This window comes from Oncorhynchus mykiss, chromosome 26 (genome assembly GCF_013265735.2).
Source record: "Oncorhynchus mykiss isolate Arlee chromosome 26, USDA_OmykA_1.1, whole genome shotgun sequence".
Taxonomy (NCBI): Eukaryota; Metazoa; Chordata; class Actinopteri; order Salmoniformes; family Salmonidae; genus Oncorhynchus; species Oncorhynchus mykiss.
Window position 1 is genome coordinate 34,146,147 of NC_048590.1, and position 25,794 is coordinate 34,171,940.

The 25,794-nt window shown below is 42.7% G+C and overlaps 1 protein-coding gene across 2 annotated transcripts in view; it reads right to left on the reverse strand.

Moving 5' to 3' along the window:
* Window positions 1–6,529: 6,529 nt before the first annotated feature.
* The window catches only part of LOC110506685 (rhombotin-1), a 31,420-nt gene continuing 12,155 nt past the window's right edge, over window positions 6,530–25,794 (reverse strand). For both annotated transcript variants that reach the window (XM_036964015.1, XM_021586477.2), the window contains exons 2-4: window positions 19,322–19,535; window positions 8,833–8,958; window positions 6,530–7,173 (exon numbers count right to left, since the gene is read on the reverse strand). In XM_036964015.1, the coding sequence (XP_036819910.1) occupies window positions 7,068–7,173; window positions 8,833–8,958; window positions 19,322–19,527 (438 nt within the window). In that variant the 5' untranslated portion in view covers window positions 19,528–19,535 and the 3' untranslated portion in view covers window positions 6,530–7,067. The remainder of the gene's footprint in view (window positions 7,174–8,832; window positions 8,959–19,321; window positions 19,536–25,794) is intronic.

The following is a 25,794-nucleotide window of genomic DNA, read 5'->3' on the forward strand; positions in this document are numbered from 1 at the left end:
TCTGTTACGCTCATTTGCACAAAAAAGTGCAAAACAATGATTTTATATTGCTTTGTTTTTCTAGTGATTGAGCAATTCATCTTATGTATTATACAGTACCAGTCAAAAGTTTGGACACACCTACTCATTCAAGGATGTTTCTTTATTTTTACTATTTTCTGCATTGTAGAATAATAGTGAAGACATCAAAACTATGAAGTAACACATATGGAATCATGTAGTGACCAAAAAAGTGTTAAACAAATCAAAGTATATTTTAGATTCTTCAAAGTAGCCACCCTTTGACTTGACAGCTTTGCACACTCTTGGCATTCTCTCAACCAGCTTCACCTGGAATTATTTTCCAACAGTCTTGAAGGAGTTCCCACATATAGCACTTGTTGGCAGATTTTTCATCACTCTGCGGTCCAACTCATCCCAAACCATCTCAATTGGGTTGAGGTTGGGTGATTGTGGAGGCCAGGTCATCTGGTGCAGCACTCCATCACTCTCCTTCTTGGTCAAATAGCCCTTACACAGCCTGGAGGTGTGTTGGGTCATTGTCCTGTTGAAAAACAAATGATAGTCCCACGAAGCGCAAACCAGATAGGATGGCGTATCGCCTTGAATTATAAATAAATCACAGACAGTGTCACCTGCAAAGCACCACCCACACCATCACACCTCCTCCCCCATTCTTCATGGTGGGAACCACACATGCAGAGATCATCCTTTCACCTACTCTGCATCTCACAAAGACATGGCAGTTGGAACCAAAAATCGCAAATTTGGACTCCTCAGACCAATGTACAGATTTCCACAAGTCTAATGTCCATTGCTCGTAATTCTTGGCGCAAGCAAGTCTCTTCTTCTTATTGGTGTCCTTTAGTAGTCGTTTCTTTGCAGCAATTTGACCATGAAGGCCTGATTCTTGCAGTCTCCTCTGAATAGTTGATGTTGAAATGTGTCTGTTACTTGAACTCTGTGAAGCAGAGGCTGGTAACTCCAATAAACATATTCTCTGCAGCAGAGGTAACTCTGGGTCTTCCTTTCCTGTGGCAGTCCTCATGAGAGCCAGTTTCATCATACCGTTTGGCTTTTGCGACTGCACTTGAAGAAACTTTCAAAGCTCTTGAGATGTTCCGTATTGACTGACCTTCATGTCTTAAAGTAATGATGGACTGTTCTTGCCATAATATGGAGTTGGTCTTTTACCAAATAGGGCCATCTTCTGTATACCCCCCTACCTTGTCACAACACAACTGATTGGCTCCAACACATTAAGAAGGAAAGGAAATCCCACAAATTAACTTTTAACTAGGCACACCTGTTAATTGAAATGCATTCCAGGTGACTACATCATGAAGCTGGTTGAGAGAATGCCAAAAGTGTACATATCTGTCATCAACGCAAAGGGTGGCTACGTTGAAGAATCTCAAAAATAGCATATATTTAGATTTATTTAACACTTTTAGGGATACTACATGATTCCATATGTTATTTTATAGTTTTGCCGTCTTCATTATTATTCTACAATGTAGAAAATAGTACAAATAAAGAAAAAGCCTTGAATGAGTAGGTGTGTATAAACTTTTGACTGGTACTGTAAGTCTCTAGGTTTAGTATTTCTTACATATAAATAAGTTTGTTTGTCATGAGCGTCATAGTGTTCCTGCAGTGAGCTCTGAAGGAAGGTAGCTTATCAAATGAGGAAGAAGTGAGTGTCTGCATAATGTTTGGGGAAATAAATTGAGTCAGTAATTCAGTAATGCCATAGGAGCAAATGCAATGTGCAGATTATTCACAGTTATATAATGTGGAGGAGAAAACCAGGCGCTTCTCATTTTGGTCACTTATCCCTCATTGTAAAGGTCTGTATATTTCATTGCTGGTGAAGCAGCTTAGAGGATACATTTCAAAGCAGCAAATAAAAATTGGCTAAACTTCCAAAATTAGCACTTCAAAGTCGAACATGATTTGCAGCGAGGGAAGGGTGGGAGGCAGTGTGACTGTGAAAGTGTATGTGTGTGTGTGTGTGTGTGTGTGTGTGTGTGGCAGGGCTGATGTACAGAAGTCTTCATGTAGACCTTTCTAGGCAAATTGGTTTAATTTAAGAATGAGATCATAAAATAAGTAAACTTCTATCAGGGCGAGTTTACGCATCTGTAGCCATTTATTTCAGTTTATATGCATTTCTTGGTACAGGCTGTTTGTATGTAGAACATGAATAATGTTCCATTCGGAAAGTATACAGACCCCTTGACTTTTTCCACATTTTGTTACGTTACAGCCTTATTGTAAAATGGATTAAATACAAAAAAATCCTAATCAATCTACACACAATACTACATAATGACAAAGAACCATGTGTATGTGACAAATCAAATTTTATTTATTTTATTTTAATGACAAAGAGAGAACAGGTTTTTTGAAATAGACCCTTTGCTATGAGACTTGAAATTGAGCTCAGGTGCATCCTGTTTCCATTGACCATCCTTGATCATTGGAGTCCACCTATGGTAAATTAAACGTATTAGATATGATTTTGAATTTTCGTCTATATAAGGTCCCACAATTGACAGTGCATGTCAGAGCAAAAACCAAGCCATGAGGTTGAAGGAATTGTCTGTAGAGCTCCGAGACAGGATTGTTTCGAGGCACAGATCTGGGGAAGGGTATCAAAACTCCTGGACTTGAACCTGATCAAACTTCTCCGGCGAGACCTGAAAATATCTGTGCAGGGACGCTCCCCATCCAACCTGACAGAGCTTGAGAGGATCTGCAGGGAAGAATGGGAGAAAGTCCCCAAATACAGGTGTGCCAAGCTTGTAGCGTCATACCCAGGAAAACTCAAGGCTGTAATCGCTGCCAAAGGTGCGATTACAAGGAGTAAAGGTCTGAATATTTATGTAAATGTGATATTTCAGTTTCCTTTTTTTTTATATAAAATTGCAAACATTTCTAAAAACCTGTTTTTGTTTTGCCATTATGGGGTATTGTGTGTATATTGGAGAGGGTCTGTAATGTAAATGTTTTTGGAAAAAGTCAAGGGGTCTGAATACTTCCCAAATGCACTGTATGTAGCTCTAATATATGCTACTACAGTACATAGCACTCAGTTGTTTGACTCTACCTATCATTAGTGTATATAAAGGCTGGCTGTTTTAGTGTGGACTCATGAACAGAGGTTTTATAGTTCTAGACAAATTCTAAAAGAGAAATTCTGTTGGTAATTCATGGTGCTTGCTACATAAGGATAGTAGGTTCAATTCCTGGGACCATCCATACGTCACTGTAAGTTGCTTTGTATGAAAGTGTGTATACATTATTATATACATATTTTCTTAAATGTGCTATTTGAGTGTTATACCCTTACACAACATCGTTCTGGACTGGAACAGACTGATGCACACACACACACACACACACACACGCACACACGCACACACACACACACACACACACACACACACACACACACACACACACACACACACACACACACACACACACACACACACACACACACACACACACACACACACACACACACAGCAGTCTCCTGGCTCTGTGTTTTTATGTTGGACCATCAGTTGTGCTTAGACGTCTGTAATGAGAGACCCATCAGAGTGGTGGTGTTGCCAGTGGCAGGCAGCTCATTTGGTGAACATAGTCCAGGCCCAGGGAATGAGCTGCAGAAAGACAGAGGCCCAGGCCACTCCTGTCCTAACACCACATAGGGAGGGCTTTCACACTGGTCACATGGATAGACAGACACCTTGTGACAAAGAGCATCATATTAGACTAACCAACCATAGTGAAACGCCAACTCTTTTCAAATAGTCATGGAGAGGATTTTAGAACCTAACAACGACAGTTCATTTGGCTTAGTTTATGGATAGAGTGAGAGAAACCCTTTATAGATGAATGCATGGAACAAACTACTGCGATCTAATGTAACACAGGAGAAGGTATTGTAGATCATATGGAGTGAGGAAGGCAGGTATACTAACTGAGCTGGAGTGAAGGGCATTTATCCATCTCCCTCTGGTGTGCAGCACATGACACAAGCCCAGCTAATTAAGCAGATGCCATAATCAGGAACACAGTGGAGGGAGGCTGGAGAATTCATTCATAGACTTGAGTCATAACTGCTCAACATGCTTAATAACATCTCCACCAACATAGGCAGATGGTAATGCAGACCAGCAGAGAGAGAGTGTGTGTGTGTGTGTGTGTGTGTGTGTGTGTGTGTGTGTGTGTGTGTGTGTGTGTGTGTGTGTGTTTGGCTGAGGACACAGTGTAGCCTGGTGAGGTCTTTTTCACATTATTTTTCAAGAAAATGAGCAATCAGCCATCTTGCACAGAACCTGATTGTCTCCCTCTGTAAATCAATCCAGGAGCTGCAATTAAAAGGTACTCTTATGTGGTGTAATTGATGTCTTGCTAATCCTTTATTTGCACACCTGCTGGTGAGTCTGGATGTTTTATGAATTTCTAATTAATGCACATTCCACACTTAATGTATTTGTTAGCAAATGATGTCGCTGGTCTGCTTTCTGCTGGAGTAAAGTGCTTCCAGAATGTCACACACTGCCCAGAATCTGAGGTACAGCCAGCCACATAAGTAGAGAGGAAATTGAAGACCGGGGGTGTGCTGAATAGAAGTTGTGTGCATCCTGCAGAAACTGGAAAGTTCAGTTTGCATGTGTTCCCCACATCCAGCTGGAAATGCCACAGCTATGCAGGTGGAAACATTAAAAGTGTATGATCATTTGGCAATTGTTCTCTGCATTTCCCATAACCTTGACAGACAGTTCCAGTCAAACGTTGTCTTGCCCACAGTCACCCTCATGTATACCCCTAACACACAGTGCTCTCTGTGTGCACCTGTAAAAACCTCCAGCATGTTAATTACTGCCATTAAAAGCCTTACCTCCTTTATTATTACACTGATTGCTCCATTTGGGTGTTGCACCGACCAGACACGGACCAGCTCTATGCCTTGTGACTCAGTGTGCAGAGTGGGTCTTAGTTCTGGGTTTGTGTTCAGGTATCACATTTGTTTATATGATACTTGATTATGTGAATGTTTGGGTGAGCACAGGTTTTATATCATCTGTATGTACAGTACTGTTACTGCATGTGGTGTGGCGGTAGGAACTAGGAAGCGAGGCTATATGCTATAGCGTGTTCCAGACTTGTCAGACTTGGTGTTCACTCTGAGCTGAGAGTTCTGACATCACTATCAAAACATGTGATGTCATTGTGGCACAGTAATCCAAGGCGACTGCCTGACGGACAGATTTGAAAACTCAAAAGAAATCAATTTAACGCTGTACATTTAGAATATAGGTCTACAAAAAATATGAATACATAGCATTTTATTTGTGGAGTTTTTAATATGCCTTTACAGCAACAAAAAAATAAGACTGATGTTTGTTCTCTTTAATTACCTGTTAACTTTTGAAAAACATTGTTAAAAGTTTTTGCGGTAACATTAGAGTCCATTAAAATACATTTAGAGTTTGTTTTATATATATTTTTTCTTACCCAAGTTGTTAGACATGCTTAAAGGAAATTTCAATATGCTCAAAGACCCCAACTGGTTTCCTCACAATTTTTGCTCAGGATGAAGCGAATTGCTTTAAATGGCAGAAACGCTGCAAAGCAGGTCTCCTGTGGCTCTGAGCCCATAGAAACAAGAATTACCACCAACCGATGAAAATCAAAAGTAGTACGACAAAGGATTGTGTCACCTAAGTAGCAATCCCTTAATTGCAATGCCTTTGTACATAAAAGCTATTCAGATCTGTTGAATATGCTCCGTTCTCTTTTAATACCCCATATGTTCAAGACAAGCTTTGCTTTCACTCAATTCTCCCTTAAAGTGGACAGTGCCTTATTTTAAGACTCAAACATTGCATCCGATGCAATGTCTCACATTTTTGGTTACTTTATCTGATACAGTTTCAAGTGATCTTTTTTGCTAATACAGTATTAACTAAAAACTATATCATTCCAGAATACTACATTGTATATACACAATTCTATTTCATAATAAGATAATGATATAACAAAGTCTTGAGTTTTGCTCCTTGCCTTCTCCCCTCAGATAAATAGAGACGGTGCCACCAACCTAAATTGGTTATTGCAGCTCCACATCTAGTTAGAATAAACTCAAATGCAATGAGCATTTATCTAATTTGTTATTTGCTGGTGCATTTCATTTTCCAGCCAATTCACACTCATAATCAGATGGCAATTAGCGAGGCATGATTCAGTGGGTGCAGACGCTCTCTTGCTCTCCCTCTCTGTGTTCTCATCCAAACACTGCTTCTTTCATGACACCTGCACGCTCAGTACAACAACACAGTCTGGAGAAGTCATTATTTTATTCCAAATAAAATCTTATTTAGTTCATTTGAAACAGCATTTCTAATTCCATCAGCACTCTTTGCAAAATGTAATAAAACTTCATTTTTTCCCCCTCCATTACTTAAAAAAAAAACAATGTTTTCCCTCAAGGCTTTTTTTTTTTTTTTTTTACAGCTCTGTGGTTTGAGATGATGATATATCAACACATGGGCCAGCCTCCTCAAACAACTTTGGTTTTGGTATACGGACAAAAAAACTCACTATGAACATTTAAGAATCTTTAATTCACACTAGTAATAAAATTGCATTACATTTCATAAAATAAATGTTCCAGTTTATATATACAGAGAAAACAGACTGTACATACCCTCCAAGGAAACGTTCCCGAAAGGGGAAAAGAATAAACAAACCCAAAACAAACGTCACAAAAACATACAAGCAATACAGTGCTCAGCTAAGCAGGCACAACTGTACATCAAAACTTGTAACTGCTCAGTGTTGGGGTGGGAAGGGGAGGGGCAAGGATGGGAAGGGGAGGGGCAAAAAGTAGTACATTTACAATAGAGTCCTTATGGACTGATAAAGGGCTATTTAAAAAGTACTGCAGGCAAGCAGACAGACGCTCCTCTTTCCAAGTGCAGCAGAACATCCATGGCATCATGTGTAAGTGCGGCGGGCCGAGGGTTCCTGGTCGCTGCCACTGGGCCCGGCTATTGAACCTGCGTCTCAAAGCTGCCGTTCAGCTGGCCCTCCTCATAGTCCATCTGACACAGAATCATGTTGTTCTTAAGGAAAAACTTGTCCCCCACACAAAACCTGCCAGCCAGGAAAACACAAAGGCAAAGCATTAATAAAAAGGAGGACAACGTGGGGAGACAAAGGAGATTAGTAGAGGACAATATGACAGTTGTGTTGACAGGCTGATGATGATAGCATTGCTCTAGGAGAAGAATGTGGTTGATTGAGATCAGCTGTTAAAGGCGATGGCCATTGCTGCTCTCTGGGCTTTGATTGTACCCATTTTGGCGACGTCGCTTGTTTGCAAATGCCATTGTTCCTTGTATGTGATTCAAAAGGCCCCTCTGATGGTCACTGAAGGTGTGGCTTCAAATACAAGTAGATAAAAAAACATTTTTTAAACTTTCATTTCAAAGCATGCGACTGACGTCCAATGAAAGCAGTCCCTCCCAGGCTTGGAAAACAAGAAAAGCACCACACCGGTTTCCAAGGAAACCCTGCCACAGGGCGAGCTTTCCATACACCAGTTTGGGTGCCAACTTGTATGAATTTTTGTCTCTAGATTTCAAGTCAATTGAAGAAAAAACACACACCCAAGTAGGCCTTGATTTTTATTTAACCTTTATTTAGCTAGGCAAGCCAGTTCAGAACAAACTCTTTATTTACAATGACGGCCTACCGGGGAACAGTGGGTTAACTGCCTTGTTCAGGGGCATCCTTTTAAATGGTGGTGCTTATGTACTGTACGACACACAGCTTCATAGACAGAATGAGTGAAGATAAGAACAGCCGTACTGATGGCAGGGCTGCTTATCAGGCTGGGCTACAGTAATGTGTTGGGCAGGCTGAGGGCTGGCAGAGGGGCAATGGCTGTGGTATCAGTGAGCCAGTAAAGCCTGGCCCCATGAGTGGCTGCAGCCAGCATTCCCATACCCCAGCCAGATGCTCACCACGATTACTGACTCATCCCTGTGGAAGGTTAATGTGCTTGTTCTATATGGATGGAGAGGGTCACAATGCCCCATGTTTAGCAGAGTATTCTCTGTGCTGCACTGTTATGGGATTGTTGCATTGTGAGGAGAGTATGTATGGATGTAATAGTGTAGAGCTCAGAAGTGAGGAGAGGTTGGGACCTAGAACAGAGTGAGCAAGGCTTTTGCCCATGTGAGTCACTAAGGTGTCTAGTTAACATTCCTGGACTGAATAGCATACAGTAATAATATAAAATAAAATAAACAATTTTGTCTGTTTAATTCCACTACCCTGTAGTGTGGTGCCTAAACTAGTGAGGCTTGTTCCTGTAGAGTGGCCTCTTGGAGGTCTATTGCTGTGGCTTAAAGTGAACCTTTCAACTAAAGCATTGTGAGTGTTGAGTGTGATCAGCCTTGGCATTGGTCTGGCAGCTGTACCACTTTTGATACATGAGCAAATTTTGTTCCCTTCGAGTTTATAATCCCAGTTGTTTCTAGTCACAAAACAAACTAATGGCAGGGTCAACATAGAACATAATTAACAGTGTTGCTAATGAAATGCAGTACGTGTGTGCTTTCAAAATGGGAAGACTGGATTTACACAGACAGTCGGAGTTAGGTTTCTGACCCCAAAACAGATCTGTTGCACCTCAAGAGGCAGGTTTTTTGTTAAATGGCTAACTAGTCTGAGCTAATGGCCATTTCAGAACAGCATTACATATTTGAAAAGTCTCACGACACAGTTGTGAGCTCTCGCTCTCCTTACCTCTGGTTACAAAGCTGACAGGCAAAACAGTCCAAATGGTAAACATTATCTCTGGCTCTCATCACCATTTCAAAGGCTGGGATCAGTTTACTGCAGGCAGCGCAGTTCCCTGTTGTACCAAAGAGCCTGGAAGAGAGAGAGAGAGAGAGAGAGAGAGAGAGAATACAGACAAAGATTAACGTACCTTCCTTAGCCTTCATGCAACAGAGGAGTGAACAAAAAGTAAAAGCCAAGAAAAAAAAGAACGGTGAAAAACAGACAAATCTGAAAACATCTCATGTAATACACAAATCTATCTTGGCACACACTTGATATTTTTTGTTAATGAGGGCTACAAACCTAGATGTTAATTCTTTGCTAATGATCTAATTAAAATGGTCACATGGTTCTAATCCCCTTCTTCAAAGCCTTTCTCCTAGCACATAGCAAAAGCAATGAAAACAGGTCTGAGGCAACCAATTGAACTGTTGAAAGTTTTCTTATTTTAAAACCAAAGTACCTAATGAGACTTGCTCCAACCAAAGCCAGCTGGATTTTACACAAGAGGCTAAATTCTATAATGTAGTCAAACATTCAAAAGATTCCTGTTGCAAGGATACTGCCTTGATCCCCCTCTGTTTCATTCAGAGACTGCCTGGGAGAATGGCGGGGAGACCTTGGAGAGGTAACTAGATGTTCGGCAGTACACTGAACAGACGCACAACTCACATTTCACTGCTGTTTGTTTAAGCTTATTAGATAGGAGGCAAACGATGAAGGTCACAAGCAGAGCAAGAGGCACTGGTGTAGATCTTTCTCCTCAAAGCAAAGCAAAGGCAACTCCACTCCGGAGCCTGCAGCCCCTAGTCACATTTTCCAAGCGCCTGCCCTTATGTTTAATTTAAAGATTTTTGAATCAGATAGACTTGTACATTCTGCAGGCAGGAAAAGGGGACAGCGCCACAGCTTTGTGAGAGGGGATCAGGCAGGCGACAGCAGATTGCCACTCTGACAGTATGTTAAACACTTTTCCAAAGTTGTGGGCTCAGAGAGTCAGACGGAGAGAATAGTCAAGTTGGTATCCCCTCTCCATATTAGTCTCTGTCGGTTGCTCTCCCCTTGTCACAGAAAACATATCCCTCCAGCAGACCCAGGGTCTAATTAGAGCACACTGCCCCAGAGGAGAGGACTGCTGCTGGTGCCTTAGACTAGGAGAAAGAGAGCGAGACAGCTGTTTGGTTCTAATAGATACGAAGTGTTGAACAAAGTCATTGTTAGAACTGGTTACTGTTCCAGTAAAGTGTGTTGATATAGACCTCTGGAACGCTGAGCTTTCCATGCCACCCGGACGAGCTGCTGCTGCTCAAACCCACTTGGTAAAATGATTGTTGTCAGGCTTTTAGATTTATTAATGTTATATTAGTGATTTCTTTCTTCTTTAAAAAAAAAAAAAAAGATGAAAAGGACTGTCTTCTGTATTGATTCTGTTATTATCAGTATCCAAATCAAAAAATGTTTTATATAGCCCTTCGTACATCAGCTGATATCTCAAAGTGCTGTACAGAAACCCAGCCTAAAACCCCAAACAGCAAGCAATACCGGTGTAGAAGCACGGTGCATCAGTTCTAGCTCAAACTAAACCAGGCTGTTATCATCTCTGTGGTCTGACTCAGACCTAGTCTGTCCTTGTGTGTGTGTGCGGACCTGCTACTTGACTGGCCCTGTGAATATGGATACTTTATTAGATGCAGTATTGTATGCTTCCCAGGGGACATGTCAGTGATGTAAAGCCATCATGTAGGTTATGTTTCAGTGTTATGGCAGTGTGGGCCCTGGGCTCTGTGGTTGATATAGGGACAGCAGCGCACTTTGAGTAATAGACCGAGACACTGTGCTGACCATTTAGTGGGAGGGCACTGTGGAATAGGGACTACAAAGACCAGCATGCATAGCACATGGGAGAGCTGGTTGGGAATGAGGATCACAACACCTTACTGGAGATTTGAGTTATTTTAAGAATGATTACAAATCATAGAATACTTTCTGCTGAATTCCCACAATGCAGTTACATTTTCTTGTCTGTTTGGAAAGTCAATATCCTCAACTGGAATACAAATTATTTCGACATGAATACAATTTTTCCAGTTAGCCCAGTATGAATGCTGCAGAAAATTTGAGGGTAGACTACATTGCCCCTCACTACAGCCAATCCTAGTTTGTTAAGAAGCCATTTTTTGGGCAGGGTTTGAAACACAGAAAGGGCCCAGTTTAAAAGTGGTTAATTTAAGTGGATAAGAGGGTTACAAATACTCATTTGAAAGGTCACACAAACTGAGACATTATATAGCTTCAAAATCCATCCCATTGTAAGATAAAGTGAAACCAGCCATTACCATGGTGAGGCCGTTTAGTGGGACTTTCCAGTGACTTTCCACCTTCATATTCTCTGTCTTAGTGTGAAATTACCTGTCATGGCATATCTATTCAATAACACACAGTATGATTGTCAAATAATTGAAATGATACCTGAAATTTTAAATGATCTTCAACAGAATGGCATAAAAAATAAATGCATATTAAACAAAAAGGCAGATTAGAACTGTTCACTGCCAAGATTGAGAAAACACTGCAGCGTTAAGAGAAAAAAACTAAATAGTTTATAATGGAAGTCATTTTCGTTCACTGGTTGAAACCAAATGAACTGTCATTAAAGTTAGAGCCTCTCCTCCATTGTTCCACTCCTTCAGTTATTGTGTGATTTAGCGTGGATCTGGAGAGACCGGTGTGCTTTCTTTAGCTGTTTGAACTTGCTGCTTCGCTAACTTCAAACTCTCCCCCTGCATGCCGGCATCATCTGCATGTCTTCTGTTTCATTGAGATTGGACTTGAGCTCTTCAAGTCTTCTACTCTGTTCTAAGCTCTGAGATTCACCCACTCCATTTACAGTTTGTCTGATTTCATAGAAAGGAGAGCTACTGTATTAATGCACGTAAGGCATGTTTTGACCTGTTTTGACAACCTCAACAGTTGTGTCTTTGAAGGTGTAAAGCGTCCTATATAGATCTCAATGTTAACAGAAAATGTAGATAGCTAGATAAAGTCAGAAGTTTACTTAGGTTGGAGTCATTAAAACTTGTTTTTAAACCACCCCACAAATGTCTTATTAACAAACTATAGTTTTGGCAAGTCAGTTAGGACACTTAGTGCATGACAAATACTTTTTCCAACAATTGTTTACAGACAGATTATTTCACTGTATCACAATTCCAGCGGGTCAGAAGTATACACACACTAAGTTGACTGTGCCTTTAAATTTTCTGGAATTTTCCAAGCTGTTATGTCATGGCTTTAGAAGCTTCTGATAGGCCAATTTAAATCATTTGAGTCAATTGGAGGTGTACCTGTGGTTGTATTTCAAGCTAGGCACCTTGAAACTCAGTTCTTCTTTGCTTGACATCATGGGAAAATCAAAAGAAATCAGCCAAGACCTCAGAAAAAAATGTAGACCTCCACAAATCTGGTTCATCCTTGGGAGCAATTTCCAAACGTCTGAAGGTATCACATTCATGTGTACAAACAATAGTACACAAGTATCAACACCATGGGACCACGCAGCCGTCATACTGCTCAGGAGGGAGACGCGTTCTGTCTCCTAGAGATGAACTTGCTCTGGTGCGAAAAGTGCAAATCAATCCCAGAACAACAGTAAAGGACCTTGTGAAGATGCTGGGGGAAACAGGTACAAAAGTATCTATATCCACAGTAAAACGAGTCCTATATCGACATAACCTGAAAGGCCGCTCAGCAAGGAAGAAGCCACTGCTCCAAAACCGCCATAAAAAAGCCAGACTACCGTTTGCAACTGCACATGGGGACAAAGATAGTACTTTTTGGAGAAATGTCCTCTGGTCTGATGAAACAAAAATGGAACTGTTTGGCCATAATGACCATCCTTATGTTTGGAGGAAAAAGGGGGAGGCTTGCAAGCCGAAGAACACCATCCCAACCGTGAAGCATGGGGGTGGCAGCATCATGTTGTGGCGGAGCTTTGCTGCAGGAGGGACTGGTGCACTTCACAAAATAGATTGCATCATGAGGCAGGAAAATTATGTGGATATATTGAAGCAACATCTCAAGACATCAGTCAGTTAAAGCTTGGTCGCAAATGGGTCTTTCAAATGGACAATGACCCCAAGCATACTTCCAAAGTTGTGGCAAAATGGCTTAAGGACAACAAGTCAAGGTATTGGAGTGGCCATCACAAAGCCCTGACCTCAATCCCATAGAAAATATGTGGGCAGAACTGAAAAAGTGTGTGCGAGCAAGGAGGCCAACAAACCTGACTCAGTTACACCAGCTTTGTCATGAGGAATGGGCCAAAATTCACCCAACTTATTGTGGGAAGCTTGTGGAAGGCTACCTGAAACGTTTGACCCAAGTTAAACAATTTAAAGGTAATGCTACCAAATACTAAATTGAGTGTATGTAAACCTCTGACCCACAGGGAATGTGATGAAAGAAATAAAAGCTGAAATAAATCACTACTATTATTCTGACATTTCACATTCTTAAAATAACGTGGTGATCCTAACTGACCCAATACTGGGAATTTGTACTAGGACTAAATGTCAGGAATTGTGACATTGTTTTTTTAAAATGCATTTGGCTAAGGTATGTATGTATGTATGTATGTATGTATGTATGTATGTATGTATGTATGTATGTATGTATGTATGTATATATATATACACACACACACACATATATATATATATCTATATATATATACATACACACACACACACACACACACACATACATATATATACACAGTGCCTTGCGAAAGTATTTGGCCCCCTTGAACTTTGCGACCTTTTGCCACATTTCAGGCTTCAAACATAAAGATATAAAACTGTATTTTTTTGTGAAGAATCAACAACAAGTGGGACACAATCATGAAGTGGAACGACATTTATTGGATATTTCAAACTTTTTTAACAAATCAAAAACTGAAAAATTGGGCATGCAAAATTATTCAGCCCCTTTACTTTCAGTGCAGCAAACTCTCTCCAGAAGTTCAGTGAGGATCTCTGAATGATCCAATGTTGACCTAAATGACTAATGATGATAAATACAATCCACCTGTGTGTAATCAAGTCTCCGTATAAATGCACCTGCACTGTGATAGTCTCAGAGGTCCGTTAAAAGCGCAGAGAGCATCATGAAGAACAAGGAACACACCAGGCAGGTCCGAGATACTGTTGTGAAGAAATTTAAAGCCGGATTTGGATACCAAAAGATTTCCCAAGCTTTAAACATCCCAAGGAGCACTGTGCAAGCGATAATATTGAAATGGAAGGAGTATCAGACCACTGCAAATCTACCAAGACCTGGCCGTCCCTCTAAACTTTCAGCTCATACAAGGAGAAGACTGATCAGAGATGCAGCCAAGAGGCCCATGATCACTCTGGATGAACTGCAGAGATCTACAGCTGAGGTGGGAGACTCTGTCCATAGGACAACAATCAGTTGTATATTGCACAAATCTGGCCTTTATGGAAGAGTGGCAAGAAGAAAGCCATTTCTTAAAGATATCCATAAAAAGTGTAGTTTAAAGTTTGCCACAAGCCACCTGGGAGACACACCAAACATGTGGAAGAAGGTACTCTGGTCAGATGAAACCAAAATTGAACTTTTTGGCAACAATGCAAAACGTTATGTTTGGCGTAAAAGCAACACAGCTGAACACACCATCCCCACTGTCAAACATGGTGGTGGCAGCATCATGGTTTGGGCCTGCTTTTCTTCAGCAGGGACAGGGAAGATGGTTAAAATTGATGGGAAGATGGATGGAGCCAAATACAGGACCATTCTGGAAGAAACCCTGATGGAGTCTGCAAAAGACCTGAGACTGGGATGGAGATTTGCCTTCCAACAAGACAATGATCCAAAACATAAAGCAAAATCTACAATGGAATGGTTCAAAAATAAACATATCCAGGTGTTAGAATGGCCAAGTCAAAGTCCAGACCTGAATCCAATCGAGAATCTGTGGAAAGAACTGAAAACTGCTGTTCACAAATGCTCTCCATCCAACCTCACTGAGCTCGAGCTGTTTTGCAAGGAGGAATGGGAAAACATTTCAGTCTCTCGATGTGCAAAACTGATAGAGACATACCCCAAGCGACTTACAGCTGTAATCGCAGCAAAAGGTGGCGCTACAAAGTATTAACTTAAGGGGGCTGAATAATTTTGCACGCCCAATTTTTCAGTTTTTGATTTGTTAAAAAAGTTTGAAATATCCAATAAATGTCGTTCCACTTCATGATTGTGTCCCACTTGTTGATTCTTCACAAAAAAATACAGTTTTATATCTTTATGTTAGAAGCCTGAAATGTGGCAAAAGGTCGCAAAGTTCAAGGGGGCCGAATACTTTCGCAAGGCACTGTATATACTGCTCAAAAAAATAAAGGGAACACTAAAATAACACATCCTAGATCTGAATGAATTAAATATTCTTATTAAATACTTTTTTCTTTACATAGTTGAATGTGCTGACAACAAAATCACACAAAAATGATCAATGGAAATCAAATTTATCAACCCATGGAGGTCTGGATTTGGAGTCACACTCAAAATTAAAATGGAAAACCACACTACAGGCTGATCCAACTTTGATGTAATGTCCTTAAAACAAGTCAAAATGAGGCTCAGTAGTGCCTGTATGACCTCCCTACAACACCTGGGCATGCTCCTGATGAGGTGGCGGATGGTCCCCTGAGGGATCTCCTCCCAGACATGGACTAAAGCATCCGCCAACTCCTGGACAGTCTGTGGTGCAACTGTTGGTGGATGGAGCGAGACATGATGTCCCAGATGTGCTCAATTGGATTCAGGTCTGGGGAATGGGCGGGCCAGTCTATAGCATCAATGCCTTCCTCTTGCAGGAACTGCTGACACACTCCAGCCACATTGTCTTGCATTAGGAGGAACCCAGGGCCAACCGCACAAGCATATGGTCTCACAAGGGGTCTGAGGATCTCATCTCGGTACCTAATGGCAGTCAGGCTACCTCTGGCAAGCACATGGAGGGCTGTGCGGCCCCCCAATATAATGCCCCCCCCACACCATGACTGACCCACCGCCAAACCGGTCATGCTGGAGGATGTTGCAGGCAGCAGAACGTTCTCCACGGCGTCTCCACAGGGCGCCAGTGGCAAATTTGCCAATCTTGGTGTTCTCTGGCAAATGCCAAACGTCCTGCACGGTGTTGGACTGTAAGCACAACCCCCACCTGTGGACGTCGGGCCCTCATTCCATCTGTTTCTGACCGTTTGAGCAGACACATGCACATTTGTGGCCTGCTGGAGGTCATTTCGCAGGGCTCTAGCAGTGCTCCTCCTTGCACAAAGGCGGAAGTAGCGGTCCTGTTGCTGGGTTGTTGCCCTCCTACGGCCTCCTCCACGTCTCCTGATGTACCGGCCTGTCTCCTGGTAGCACCTCCATGCTCTGGACACTACGCTGACAGACACAGCAAACCTTATTGCCACAGCTCACATTGATGTGCCATCCTGGATGAGCTGCACTACCTGAGCCACTTGTGTGGGTTGTAGACTCCGTCTCATACTATCACTAGAGTGAAAGCACCGCCAGCATTCAAAATTGACCAAAACATCAGCCAGGAAGCATAGGATCTGAGAAGAGGTCTGTGGTTATCACCTGCAGAACCACTCCTTTATTGGGGGTGTCTTGCTAATTGCCTATGATTTCCACCTGTTGTCCATACCATTTGCACAACAGCATGTGAAATTTGTCAATCAGTGTTGCTTCCTAAGTGGACAGTTTAATTTCACAGATGTGTGATTGACTTGGAGTTACATTGTGTTGTTTAAGTGTTCCCTTTATTTTTTTGAGCAGTGTATATATATATATATATATATATATATATATATATATATATATATATATATATATATATATATATATATATATATATATATATATATATATATATATATATATATATATATATATATATATATATATATATATATATATATATATATATATATATATATATTACTGCTCAAAAAAAAGAAATGTCCCTTTTTCAGGACCCTGTCTTTCAAAGATAATTCATAAAAATCCAAATAACTTCACAGATCTTCACTTGAAAAGTGTTTGAACACTTTTTCCCCATGCTTGTTCAATGAACCATAAACAATGGAATGGTCATTAAGACATTAACAGCTTACAGACGGTAGGCAATTAAGGTCAGTTATGAAAACTTAGGACACTAAAGAGGCCTTTCTACTGACTCTGAAAAACACCAAAAGAAAGATGCCCAGGCTCAATATGCTTAATATCTACTTCCATTGCAGTGCCGTTGGTACTGCATAACTCACAATGTCCATTAGCTTGAAAAAAAGTGCTTTTAAAATGTCAATTAAAAGTGCTCTACTTCGATAAGTAGATGACTGATATTCTGTTCCCCCTAAAATATTCGTCAGTTAGAAGATAAAACTATGTCAGGCTTGGGGTTTGGCCGATCAAAAGCATGACTGGCTTGTCAACCTTCTTTGGCGAGGTCGCCAGATCCCGAGTCCCAGACAAAAATGAAACACCTAATTAATCTATTGTTCTCCGTGATAATGAAAGTGTGGTAAAACGGCTATTAAACCAACCCAGTCTTTTACAACGGAGGGAATAGAATGTCAAGTGAATTCAGAAACTTCTGATCTGAGGTTTTAGAAGAAGACGCTGCTGGCAGGCCAGGCAGGGGAGAGCGGGGGGCTGGGGGGTGTGCACAAGATGTTACCGGTGCTCCTGAGCTCCTGAAGGACGAACACAGACGGAGCTCCTATCATAATTAATGTGCGCATGGCAGGGCTCCAAACCCAGGGAAATAAATAGTGTTTGATCCACCCTGGCTGCATGTCCCTAATGAACTGCAGCTCCATACAGGAGGATTCCACTTCATTAATGGAGGTGAGGCGAAGCGTTCCTCTCTCCGTGCAGGACGGGGGCTCTGTGAGGGGATTACAAGGCCGTATGGAGCCTGTGTCACCTACTTTAAAACTATGAGCTCTAAAACGGTCTCTTCCCTTGCTGCTGAGAAAGGGAACGTTTTTAATTTGTTCCATAATAGAATTCATCTCAAACATCTCCAGCCATTAAGTTGCATGCATTTGTCTCAGGCTGAAGAGCAGATGAGTGGGCTGGATTTCATTAGGCCATCGGGGTCCAGGCATAAACACAGAAAGCCCATCTCTCCCTTGCTTCCTCCCTCTCATTCTAGCCCCCTCTGCCCCTAATTTTCTTCCCTCTCTCACCTGGTCTTGCTTTGAGTTTGCTTTCTGCAGAGCTGCCTGTCAGGCCAGTTAGCCCCTTCTGGCCTGTGCCATAGGAACACATTTTCATCAGGGAGCTGATGTCCACGATAAGGCCTTCATAATGGGAGGAGAAATCAATCAGATAGAGCGAGGCAGAAGCCCGGCCCTTTTAAGGGATCATATTTAACCATATCAAAAGTGCCACTCTTGGCTTAATAATTTTTGCCTTCTCTTGTCATTTGCGCCGTTTATTATGACCTCATCTGCACCATCTGCCCCTTCCGGGGGCAGCAGCAGTTTAGTGAACCTCTCTCACTGCATCTTAACAGCATTAACTCTTGGTGGGAGCTGATGGATGGTAATGGCTCCTTTCAACGCCCGGCCCCTAAGCTCCTCTCGGTTGGGACCTGCTGGTAGGGCAGGGTGGGAGAGAGAGGGGAAAGACAGGGAGAGGCCAGGGGCAGCAAGGTCTCTAGGCTGGCCCCCAGGGGATGGTCTCGGGGATAAATGGTAGGATCTCATTCGGAAGCCCCAGGGAATGTGACTTAACGCCCAGGAAATTATCATGTTTAATTTAGCAAGCAGATGGCAGAGTACAGGGGGAAAACATTGAGCCACAGACACGGAGGTTGAAGCTAGACTGCCTGGAGTCTTCCCAGAACAACATGACCCATCTCTACTGTTACTGAAACCAGGTCTGTACCGCGAGGGAGAGTGCTGTGTTCATGTAAACAAGCAACAAAATTGAAACAGAAAAAAAAAGAGCTAAAACAAACAAACAAACAAACATGGAATTGGAAACTTTCCGCTCTGCCTTCCCAAGGCTTCAGATCAGAGCCTGGGGAGAGTCAGCACATGAACATAATGGGATTCAGGCTTAATTGACACACATCTAGTCAGCATCGATGTCCTATAATGAGGAACAAACAGGCGCTTGATCTACTAAAATAGCCTGGGAGGAAATGTCTTCTAAAAGCTTGAGAAAAAAAAAAAAAAAAAAAAAACACTGGTTCACATACAAATGGACCCAAATTAGACAGTTCTAGTGAGAGGCAGGTTCATAGACATTCATGGTGGCGCTACACTAGCGGTAGTGAGAGCACTTTTTAATGACACAGCCCTAGGTGGGGCGCGGCCTTTCTGTTCTGTGAGGGGCGACTGACTGTGGCTTCTCTTACCTCAGGTAGTCCCTGCGACAGAGGATGAGGTTGGCTTTCGTGTAGAGGGTGGAGCCCACCTCCCCCAGGCGACAGTCGCAGCAGGCACATTTCAGACAGTCCTCGTGCCAGTATTTGTCCAGGGCCTTGAGCAGGTAGCGGTCTTTAATCTTGCGATTGCAGCCAGCGCACCCCTTCTGTTTCCCTTTGGGCTGGACGGAGAGCATCGGCACACCTGTAGCGATAAGGAGACAAACGCCGCGGCGTGATTCACGGCCCAGGAACACCAGTGACTTTTCATGTTCTCTTTTCGATAAGGCTGCTGCTGCAGCGTCTGGAGGCAGCAGAGCCTCACGAGAAAGTGCACTGCCTCTCTGCTTCATATGCATTAACATGAACAGTCTTCCGTTCAGATAGGCACACAGGTCACATTGGACTACATTCACTCCACTTGCTGCTCCCATGGAAACAGATGTTATATTACACCAGGTAAACCATATACAATGCAACAGGAACATACTACGCAGGCAGGCCTAGTGTTTTTTGAAGCTGTACTCGTAACAGAGTCATATTGCTTACCGTGGTATTTACAGCATGCTGTATATTATGTTAGTCACCTACCATTTCATCAGCTCTCATTGCTCTGAACTGTCCACAGCTGTAAAAGCTTCTCATGGGCTTTGTTTGGTATAGATTAACATTAACCTTTTAAAACGCCTCTGACCACATGAACGCTGCTCGCAGACCCCAGTGAGATATGTTATGGCCTAAGTGCCTCTCAGCGCGCACTCACACAGACACACACCACGCTCGCTCGCTGCATTACAGCCTTTCCTTCTTTTACACTTATCTGTACTCATGTGTCAGCAACGAGCGAGCCTGAGTAACTAAACCCGCAAATTGCCCCGCTGTCACGCAGGTCCCCTTAAAGTGCGCCTTTTAGCCTCCTAAAGGACAAATAAAGTCCATTTAATAACTGCACTAAACACTAATAGTCTATGTGTGGTTGACATTTGTGTTTGGACTAAAAGCCCCCCTCAGGCCACTACTGGTACAGAGGCAGTGGCAGGCGGCACCCCTCCGTAGCACTAACAGGTCTGCCACAGCTGAAAGCACTGGACAACAGCTCTTAAGACTCTCTCACATACTGAGCTATTGATCTGTCTAATAGAACACACGACGGCCACCGCTCGCCTCTCTGCTTTCAAAACACATTTCTCTCAAAAACCGGACGCAGCCTGTGTCACAGGGAGGGAGGACGGCCATCGCTTTGTATGTGGGTGCCAATAAAACGGCAAATGCCCGATGGTTTAAAGACATGGTATGCTGGGAGGCTTTCTTTGAATTTGATAGCTTTTAGATAACAGTACATTTTCTAGATGTTTTGTCTTTATCCTCAGAGGTGTGATCTGTTGTTGAGGTGTTGTGTTCTAGTAAAAGACAGTTGTTATTGACCTACAGTATATTTGTCTGAGAGAGATGGCAGTTACAGGAGAGTAGTGCTCTAATGTGTGTGTTGATGTCCTCTAGTTGTGTTTGGATGTCAGTGGTGTTGTGCAGCCACCCTGTAGTTTCACTGGAACCATAGTAGTTATTTCCATGATAAACAGAGCCTCTGCTGGTAGCTAGGCAGTGTATCACCCAATGCCCCTGATTCTCCTCTCTGAGCATGTCTTTTTTTCCCTGCACAAAAACCTCAGTACTTTGTCAAAGTACTTTGTTCGTCTGAATACCAAAGCACATGTTCCGGTCTCTCTTCCTCTGTCACACACACACCCCTTATTGGATCCAGATTTGTTCAGCAATTTCTGACCATCAGTAATACTGTGAATGTAATATAATTAGCATCTCTCCTTTTAAAATAAGGGAAAGGGTGAGCTTGTTAGTTAAATTGATGGCTTTGGTTTGTATGTGAAAAAGAGCTCTGGTGGTATTCAGCCTTCGTCCCATTTCTTTATCACAAGTGGAAAGAGGAGGCTAATTGGTCCAGCGCTGGTGATGGGAACCATCAATTAGTGTTCTGCCTACCCTCCAGCTCCCTCACCTCCTCCCTCCCCAAAACGGGCCCCTAGAAGCTGGCGCATTAGGATCACAAAGCCTGCTATAAATACCAATGTTGAGTGTAAATGAAGCTAAAAAGCTTCAAATTGAAGCCACACTAGCTAAGGGTGGTCTGTTCTACCTGCATCTCATGGCTTGTTAGAGGAGCTCTCTGCACTTATGCCAACAGTGCTCGCCTGTCAGCCTTCCACAGAACTAAAAACAGTCTTAATGAGGAGAGAGAGTGCTGTGTGCGTGCGCTCGTGTGTGGTTTGTGCATGCGCATAGCAAAACAAAATGGGGTTTCCTCAACTCCCTCAGGGATCACACAAAAATCTTTAATTTGCCTTTTATGACAGCTAATGAGTTATTCTACTCAAAATCTTTGCTTTAAATAAGAGAACTAATTATACACAAAGGTCGTTCCCCACCTCCAGAGAACCACTCATAATTGGTTTAGACCACCGCCCCCCCACATACCATCTACCCACCCTGTTACATAACATGTGTTTTACATCAACTCTGCAAAGGAGGGGGTTTAAACCCTTCTATGGAATGACTGTACAGCACGTCCCCTGTTCCAGCCTCTTTGGAGCTCTCCCTATGTTGAGACATCCTAAACATCAATGTGGCAATGTTCTATTCCCTAACCCAGATTTGAAACTGCAGTGAATCGGACACTCCTCCACCACCATGTACACAGTGCTCCCTCTATGGGCCTGAGAGTGCTGCCTGAACAGAGGAAAAGCCTCAGATACATTAGGAAGCCAGGATGCTTACTGCACAGATCTGCTGTCTCAGGGAAGAAACACGTGCTTGATGTCATCTACCAAAACAGCCTGTGGAAAATTGCCTCAGAAACTCCAGTAGTAGCTACACTGCATGTAGCATTTCCTAAACAAAGAGTAGTGACAGAATAAATGAATGTATAAAACAAATGTCATGTCAATTTCCTTAATACCAGGAGAATAGTTTCTTGCAGCCGTCACCACACTTAGTACCATGTGAAATCCCTGAGTGGAACAGCACCTTCCCAACCTGCCGCCTCTCAGAGAACAAAAAGTTACATTAGAAAAGGAAACGGCAGCAGCCGAAGAGGCAGCCTCCACTTAATCCAATCCATTTAACAGATACAAGTGCCACTGACCTTCCTGTGTCGTTTGGTGTCCCAAAAAACACCTTGCTAGACCATGACTCATATTCCAACAGGGAATGCATTTGTCTTTTAAAGAGGGAGCTCTCGCCTTGCCAAATATTTTCCCTGAGAAATAAATGAATTTGCCATTAATACTTGGTGTAAGGGCTGACAGTCTTTTTCCACCCCTCTTCTTTTTTTAAAAGACCTTATCTGATAATTAACAATGTACAGTTATGTTTTTTTTCATCTTCGTTGAAATGGTCAGACCATGTACTTTCCATTATAGAGATAGCATCCGATTTCTATGTAAGCCCATTTCAAGATCAGTTTTTACCGCTATCTAAAAATAAAATCTATGTGGTAACCCTTTTGATGTACTTAACGTTTTAAAAGGAAAATAAGCTGTTCGGTGCACTCAAGGAAACGTTTTAAAGCATTGAAATGCAATTATCACATCTGCATGGCACATCCTCAGATTAGACAAGGAGTGATGGAGAGAGAGAAATAGGGGAGGATTTGCCCTCCGATCCCCTTTTCTCCTTCTCTTATCATACATCTGCTTGCATGCTAATCTGTTATATAAGCACATCTGAATAGAAATGTGCTGCGTACCTTACAGAACATCACTACCTGGTGGGTGGGGTCACTGTGGAATTAAATACATTTCATCAATTAGGTGGAGGGACACCTTGATGTGACGCAGGGTCCCTAGGTTCCTGCGGAGGGAAGGGGGTAGAATAGCATCACTCAGGCAGCGTCTTGTCTCTGGGGGAGGCTGGGCTGAGTGGACCTCATCTCTGGGGCCTGTATAATTACTGCTCCCAGCAGTAAATAAGAGACTGGTAACCACAATGACAGATGCTGAGAGATGCCTCGAGAAATTACATGCTACATTACTAACAACTGCATTCAAGTGAAACAACGGTGTTCATCATCTCCTCTGTGACTCACTGACTCCTCCAGAAGACATCAGACAGACACATTAAATCAGGCACTATGAATCTATACATGGATTCCCGTTTTGGGTATAAGCATTGCTCAATAAGGATATGATAGGCTTTAGAAACCATCTAACAGATCAACTTCATATGGGAAAATTAACCATGCTCTCTTGGACAACATTTCAATTCAGTCATTATAATCTAGTGTTTATTATTAGGCGTTTCTTTCTACTATGTTGAGTGGGCACAATGAAATCCTAGATTCTGGGTTGGTAAAAGCGATGTTCAGTCCTGTTGGTGTAGCCTAACCATTTGAGCTGCTTAACCAGTGGTGGCGTTGCTCAAGTAGAATTTCCAGTGAATATTGCAGTGGCTTGGAAGAGGCTGAAGCTGTAAACCCAGGGTTTTGTGTTCCCTCTCGCACTGTAAACGCTGTGGCCATGGCAATCCAGAATAGAATGTTGTCCCAGACAGGGCCGAGGCAGCCGCCATGGAGGTTAATGGGGATCTCAGGCAGATGCCCTGCCATTGTCTGCATGAATCAGCCCCTTTCAATCAGCTCACATCATTACTGTAATTAAGCCTGTAGACACCAATTCTCCTCTATTGCCAAGACAAAACACAAGACATCTGGTCATAATATCAGCTGGAATATAGGCCAGCTGAAAGGAGACAAATGAGTGCATTCATAATGATAAGCATAATCAAGACTTTGTAGGATTCATATTTCCCTCCGCAGTTGGAGCATATCGCTCCAAGACAGAATAAACACATGCAGTAGTTCACAGGCCAATGCAGTCAATGACACATGGTTTTATATTCAGCATGTTTTAGACTAGTCCTGTGGGTTCTGTCTGGGTGTGATCTCTTACAGTATACTACAGTACAGCCACATTTCCAGACGGTTGTGTTATGAATGCTTGGGTCTGTGAGAAGTGCTTGCTGGGCTTGCATGCTCCGATTATGACATAATTAACAGCCCCGGTAAGTGGGGTAGAGCAGGGCCTGGTGCCGATGAGGGGATTGTTCATTAACGAGATGCACACTGGCAAACTTTGCAGCGGCTAATAAGCCCCGGTGAAACTGAGCCTAGCCGTCCCTTGCATTGACCCTGGCCCTGCCCGGGATAAGGGAGAGTTTTGTCTCCTGAAATAATTGCTCTTTTCACAAGTTACAAGTGTCCTGACCCCCGTGGTCGGCAGCCACTTTCCCCACCATAATTACTCCTGATCCGCTCCAAATGAGGCGACCGCATTAGGGCTGCAATAACACTGGCCCGGCTTCAAGCGCGGTGTGGGGAGTCTCAGTAGAGCGGCCTGGAACAGGGCTGCCTTTTCTCCAGGCCGCCGGTCATTTCCATCACGTCAGAGGTGCATTTCTTACACTTGAAGTCAGCATGGGCCCTTTTCTGTGTAGGCAGGGCTGCTTACAGCACGATTTGTTAGCTCCTGGTGGCCCCAACTCACTGTGGTTTGGCTGCAGAAACAATCCCAATTAACAGAACTTCATTAGGTTGTTTTTTCCACACTTTCACCCCCTATTATTTTAAATGTATTCACATGGGGTTAATTAAAAAAGAAATGTATCAGAGAGATATGCAACAGCTTTCTAATTATATTCATTACTGCTTATTTTGAGACGAGAAACCGGCAGGGTTTCCGAGTTATTACAGAAGCCAACTTGTTCCAACACTTGGTTGTTCACGAGCATGGTGAGATTACAGCTTTGGAAGGTGAGCTGTCGACAGCACTCACACAAAAGAGAGCGAGAATAAAATAGAGAAACGCCCATCGCTCCTAACCCTCGTTATGCAGGTTTAGCTCCAAGAACTTCTGAGGAAGAAAGATCAGGAGAACAATCTGAGGCTTGGAGAGTGAGGAGGGGGAGGTGTCAGACCTTGTATCCAGCCAATCAACTGTTGTTAGGCCGGTTCTGTTGAGGGCCTGCAGTGTCAGTTTGTTTTTAGTGCTCAGTTAGCAGCAGGCACAGAAAGCTAGCCTAACTCAACCTCTAGAAGCTACCTTGATAGGCAACCTCTTAATGGTGGCAGGTAGACTAGTGGTTAAAACCTGTTATGGCTGCGATCTCCGTACAGGGACCAACATCAGGGGAAATTTCAGAGTGACAACTAAAAATACAACTTCGTAACATTAAACATTCTTGAAAATGCAAGTGTCTTACACCCTTCAAAAGATTAGAATCTTGGTAATCAAACTACGTTTTCCAATTTAACCTGTTATGGCTGCATCCCTTTGTTCTCAATTTCCGCCTGAAGACATACCCTAATCTAACTGCCTGTAGCTCAGCCCCAGAGGCAGAAGACATACCCAAATCTAACTGCCTGTAGCTCAGCCCCAGAGGCAGAAGACATACCC